This window comes from Daphnia pulex, chromosome 10 (assembly GCF_021134715.1).
Source record: "Daphnia pulex isolate KAP4 chromosome 10, ASM2113471v1".
NCBI lineage: Eukaryota > Metazoa > Arthropoda > Branchiopoda > Diplostraca > Daphniidae > Daphnia > Daphnia pulex.
In genome coordinates this window covers 11,005,905-11,011,831 of record NC_060026.1, presented here as the reverse complement: position 1 = coordinate 11,011,831, position 5,927 = coordinate 11,005,905, and the positions used below count along the sequence as shown (strand labels likewise).

General features: G+C 38.6%; 1 protein-coding gene across 2 annotated transcripts; it reads left to right on the top strand.

Moving 5' to 3' along the window:
* Positions 1–2,126: 2,126 nt before the first annotated feature.
* Positions 2,127–4,050, top strand: LOC124204370 (mitochondrial basic amino acids transporter-like). 2 transcript variants are annotated; one of them, XM_046601421.1, is made up of 6 exons: positions 2,127–2,282; positions 2,360–2,478; positions 2,614–2,851; positions 2,960–3,116; positions 3,202–3,326; positions 3,411–4,050. In XM_046601421.1, the coding sequence occupies exons 1-6, from the start codon at positions 2,243–2,245 to the stop codon at positions 3,653–3,655; spliced, it is 924 nt and encodes a 307-aa protein (XP_046457377.1). In that variant the 5' UTR covers positions 2,127–2,242; the 3' UTR covers positions 3,656–4,050. The 2 variants fall into 2 exon arrangements, with proteins under 2 accessions (XP_046457377.1, XP_046457378.1); XM_046601422.1 differs by lacking the exon at positions 2,127–2,282 and having other exon boundaries at positions 2,402–2,532.
* The last annotated feature ends 1,877 nt before the right edge of the window (positions 4,051–5,927 follow it).

Genomic DNA, 5,927 nt, shown 5'->3' with positions numbered 1-5,927 from the left:
TCATTTTGTGTTGTTGTTGCTGTTGTTATTATTGTAGTTATTGTGTGTCTTTTTTCTTATATATATTATCCCCCCCCCCAAAAAAAAAAACCCCGCACGCTCGAATCTTTCTTCATGCTCAGACTCTCCTTCAGAGTCTTTTAAATGTTGCCGTTATTATTATTATATAGAATGTCTAAAAGTAATTTTTGTCTTCTTCTTCTTATATATAAGAAAACGATCGAAGCACGGTTTTTCTCGAACGCCGGCCCTTCTTATATCGTGTGGGCAATTACCTCCGTGCCAGTCCTCTTCTCTCCTTTGCTCTGCTGTAATTGCATGAATCAGATTTTTTTCTTCTTCTTCTTCTTCTTTTATATATTCGATGATAAGAGTCTGAAAGTTGTTGGAATTCGAACCATTTCTCCTCAGCGCTGCGCAGAGAGAGAGAGGATAGGATATAATATAATACCACCGTCCGTCCGTTCGTTTTTTTTTTCCTTTTCCACCATCCCGAATGGATTATGCATGAATGCGGTGAATACGCAATCTGCGGCCGGCCCGCCTGCCTGTGATGAGATGAGTTAAATGCCTGTCGAGAAATAAATGGAAGGGAAAACGAGAAAGAAAATATACGTTATAGACCCTAGCTGCTGCTGCAACGTGTGTGTGTGTGTATATATATCTACAGTTGTGTAATTGATAGTTGTTCTCCTATATACAGTCTATACTAGTGTCTATCGAAAAAAAAAAACTACCATTGGGGAAAAAGAAAAGATGGAAGAACTTGGCCTGAAGAAAAGAGAGGCGACAGACGACGGCTAAATCAAACGGACCTGTCACTCGGCTTCTGCTATCGATGACGGCCATACGTGTGTTTTCGCCCACCCGGTTAGTATTGTCTAGTTACACGTGAAAGAATTTCATAACTAATAATAATGTGAGAGATGTATAGTATGGTTATTTATTTTGAAGTAGTGCCCGAAATCAATCGCCTTCTCTATAGCACTTTATTCTTTCCACCCCGCGCGCGCGCGCCAATTTCGAATAAATGTTACGAGAAAAACGTGGAAATAATTAAGAAGAATGAGCCACTACCTATCATAGACGTGGCAGAAAACTGTGGACAAGACAAAGGTGGCAGCTGTGTCTTATATATATAGGGAAAAAGAAAAACATTTTCTTACGTTTCTCCGCGTCGGCATCTCTCAACCGACCGAGACGGAATTGCAACGATAAATAAGGAAAACGTATATATATATACGTAGATCTATATATATATATATTACTTACATTCAAGATATATATATGTATTTATATTCCCATATTTCCCACACACACGCACATCGCTTATATTTTTTTCGGGCCGTCTAGTGTATCGGGATGGCAACAGCTCCCGGTTCGATCGGGAAAAAAAAAGAAAGAAAGAAAAAGAAGAAAACGTTATTATTTAATAATAAGCGATCCAGCCCGTCGGGTCTGAGCCGTTTTTTTTATTACTATTATACCTTTTCTCTCTCTCTTCTTCTGTTCTATTTTTTATGATTATCACCATTTTCTTTTTGTTTTTTCAGGAGAAAGTTCACGCTTGGCGGGATATTTGATCATTTTTTCCCGAAAAATGGATTTCGCCGTTTTTTCGTCATCGGGTGTCGCTTTTTCGCACCAACAATAAAAGATGAGACTGGGGAATTTGAATAATTTAAAAATGGCAGAGTTGAGGAATTTAATTTTGAGTTCTTTTCCGAAAAAATCGATACGGTTCTCAACCGTGAGGCACATTCCTTCGCTACCGCATCCGTGTGTGTGTGCCACATAGAATAGCTATTACAGTCGACATGTCCAAAAACATTCAAGTAGCCAACGCGGCGTGAAATGTGTCATGCATCTTTGCTCCCGCTAATTTGCCTTTTTTTTCTCCTTTCTAGCCCCCCTCATTTATATTGCCGTCGTATATTATGCACACATGCTTTGCTTCGCCTTATTTTAAAAAAGAAAGAAGTCAACCCATAACTATCGGCCTCACTTAAATTCCAAATGATAAAAAACCCAAAAGGACGACCCTTGGACGTTATCGGACATTAGCCATTCCATTCCCAAATTCTTTTTGGGCCTATCGTCTGATATATACCGGAATGTCTGTGTGTTTTTATCAATTGTGTGTGTGTGTTTGTTAGCTTTCTTATCGAACGGCGGGGGAAAAAAAAAATCCTATTCAAGGTTGTTGAATTCCAGTGTCAGATGTCGTCGTCCACTATTTTGAATGGACGTCTGGACGGATTTCTTCGCGGGGTGTTGCGGTGGTTCGTGTCAACAATCCATCAAAGTTTAATATCCATTTAAAATATAACATGTCTGTTATCGATGTGTGTTTGTGCAGGGATCGCGGGAACGTTTTTTGGCCATCCTATTGACACTGTCAAGGTGCGACAGCAAACTCATCCCCATGGACAACTGAGCACACGTCACTGCGTTCAATTGGCTTTGAAAAATGAAGGAGTGAGTTTGAATAAAAAGCCCTTTTCCCCTAATTGAAAGAAAGAAAAATCCCTGGTTTGAATCCTTGATGAGTAACTGCAGTGTGAGTGTGCAGATGCTGAATGTTTTTTTTGTTTTTTCGTACAAAATTTACAGGTCACTGGATTATTCAAAGGGATGAGCTCCCCAATTTATACAGCAGCTTTGGTCAATGCCACCTTTTTTGGAGTGTACGGTGGAACTGTCAAAGTCATGTTGAAGTTCTCTGAGAAACCTGTCAACAGCGTGCCAGAATATAAAACTGTTGCAGCTGCTGGGATGGTGGCCGGCACTGTGCAACTGTTGGTTTGCTGCCCTGTGGATCTAGTCAAAATCAAGCTGCAAACAGGATCAAGTGAGAGAGAGACCTTATTATCTTAACTAACTATATTACTACAGTAATAGTGGGGCATAATATGTATGTAATGCCAGTGTAAAGTACCAAATTATCTATTTGATGCAGGTGCTGTGAATGGTCCCATGCCAAAGACAAATGGCTCTTTAAATGCTAGTCCTATTGCTAGTAAACCATTCAAAGGGCCAATTGATTGCTTAATGACAATGTATAAAACACAGGGCATTAGGGGATGGTATAAAGGTCTTGTCCCCATGTTTTGGAGGTAAACACCAAAAAACTACCTGTGATAATTATTTTGTTTGTTTTCTAAACAGCTGAGGCCATCTATCGGCCATTTCTATATACAGGGACGGTCCATCTTACGGCCTGTATATGTTCCTTTACGAATTGATTTTACGAGAGGGCAAAGAGAAATACTCGACAAGCGGATTGGGTGAAGGATTATTGGCTTTGATTGCCGGGGGTGTAACTGGTAAACAACAAATAGTTCTTTGATGACGACCTTCCCGTTATAGTAATGGCCGAATAACCAAAAAGAAATTGGTTCTTAATTCAGGAACTGTAACTTGGGTTTCAGTCCTGCCGATTGACGTCGTCAAGTCCCGCATCCAGGCGGATTGCGTCGTTAATCCAAAGTACCGCGGAATGTTGGACTGCATACGAGTTTCCTACAGGGCCGAAGGTTGGCGCGTCTTCTTTCGCGGATTCTACGCTATCGCATTTCGCGCAATGATCGTAAACGCGGCCACATTTTTCGTCTATCAAAGTACCTTGACGCATTTGACCGCAGCGCAGACGTGATTTTTGACCGAGAAGGAGAGAAAATGGCTACTCATCGCCTACTTGGTCACGATATAGCCTCGGTCATTATATTTTGGGTGAGACCGTTGGCAAATACAATGAAATTCGCAGCGGGTATAGAAAACAAAAATTGGATAAGGGGGTCGTAAAACATTAACAGTGTGGGCATGATGCGATCTAATACTTTTTCCCACATTGGAAGAAAAAAACGAACGGCTTTATTAGGAGTCGCCTTTTTAATAGAATATCCCGACAAATTTAGCGCGATTTTTAAATGTATTCTTTTTTCAGGAAAATGTTTATATTTACAAAAATGTGTGTGATTTTTCACTGCCACTACAAAATGTTTCTTCAAACTTGAATTGCTCAATAAAGGGGTTTGTTTCTGTGTCTTACAAAATTGTTTGCTGTTTTTTTTCTGTTCGATCGACAGTCGAATGAATTGCCGAACACTATGTGTCTGATAAGATTAAAAACCCAAATATATACAATAGGGGAGACTGGAGTATGCCGGGACGCCGGGTCAAGAGGGACAGTAGGGGGAAAAATAGTAGATTTTAATAAAATTAAAAACTTTTTCATTGTGTTATTTAGACGCATGCCATCTAATTTGGCATGGAATTTGGTTAAGTTTTGGCAATAACTATACTGGTCAGTGATTAATAAAACTAAAAAAACGGATTTTTGTTAGTTAATTTTTTCTCCGCCATATAAGGTTTATAGAAAAAAAGAGCAAAGGGTATGTAAATTTATCATAGAAATGAAGCTAAATCATTTCTTTATCGTTAAAAACAAAAATTTTAATTTTCAATAAATTAATTTAGATAATATTTACGTTTTTAAAAATTGTCTTTATCGGGAAATCGGGCCAATCAGCGTCCAGCGTTTTAATGAGGCTGTCGGTACGCTGAGTGGCTCTTTTGGACACAAAATTGATTTCCAGACCTGGCAACGCAGGATGTTCAACTGCTCCATAAGGTTTTTTTTTATCATATAAGACAAAAATTTCATTAACACAATAATTAAATTGAAACATTTATTAACTTATAGAGTCTATGCAGTGGGACGCTATTTCAATTTTTCAAAATTTTCCTAATGGATTTTAAGGCGAAAACGTAGGACGTCCCTCACCACCCACCCTAATGTCCTCTCTTACCCCTCAAAATAAGTTCCTTCCATAAATCTGAGAAAACTTTTAAATTCTTTTATGGGAAAATGGTTTATTAATAAATTATATAAAAAATATGGGGGTACATTACAGTATGGAATATATAAAAAACAAATAAATAAATAAATTTAATGATTAGTTTGGGAGATATAGGGGGAAAAAGAAAACCTTCCCGCCTTACTCCAGTCTCTCCTACCTACCAGAAGTTTGGAAACGCGCGAGAGAAGCTTATGTAAAAAGCCGATTTTCGCCGAGTTCCCCAAAATCAGGTTTTTGACGGAGGGTATTGCAATTTTTCTTGGAAGTAGCCATAATTGTTGGCTACTTCCTGAATTTTTTTCAGATTTTTATATCTAAGGGAAGAGCAGCTACAAATGGATGTAGAAGTTTGGAAACACGCTGTAGAAGCGTATTAAAAAATGGCTACTTCACCGCTCTCTTAATAGGGAAAAAGAAAAATAACCCCACAAAGACGCCAAAAAGTGCAAAATTAAAGAGCTTTGTTAGCTCTATGACATTTGTCATTTTCAAATTTTTGAGTTTCATCTAATATAATGAATTTCAAATTGAAAATGATATTTGTCATTTTGGACCAGAGATAAGGAGATGGCTTAATCTGTGTAAAGTCCAGCAGTCGACATTTTGCCCCTCTTTACACACTAGATCGGTCCGTGAACCTCAAAAATCTCCTGCAATATGTCTTCCGTAAAATAATCCTTTGACACCGTCCAACTGGATAAAAGAAACAAAATCACTATTGACATCTGAAGGTATAGAAACTGTTTTAAATGTCACCTCATTGGTAACAGCTACCTCATACGATTGCCTCATGGGCTGCTTCGCTCTTCAGGAATTTAATAAACACGTATCCAAGGTGAAGATTTCTGGAAGTGTCCATAGCTAGCTGAATAGCCAAGATAGTCCCGCATATTTTGAATACTTCCATTAGTTCATCTTTGCAGACATTCTGAGGAATGTTGCGACACAAGATCTAAAAAAAAGCAAAAATGTTAGAAAATAGTGATCTCAATTATGTTGGGCCAAGTTATGTCAAAACTGTTGCGCCTGTTTGGTGGTCTTCCTGAAAAGGGGTCACCACAGGGA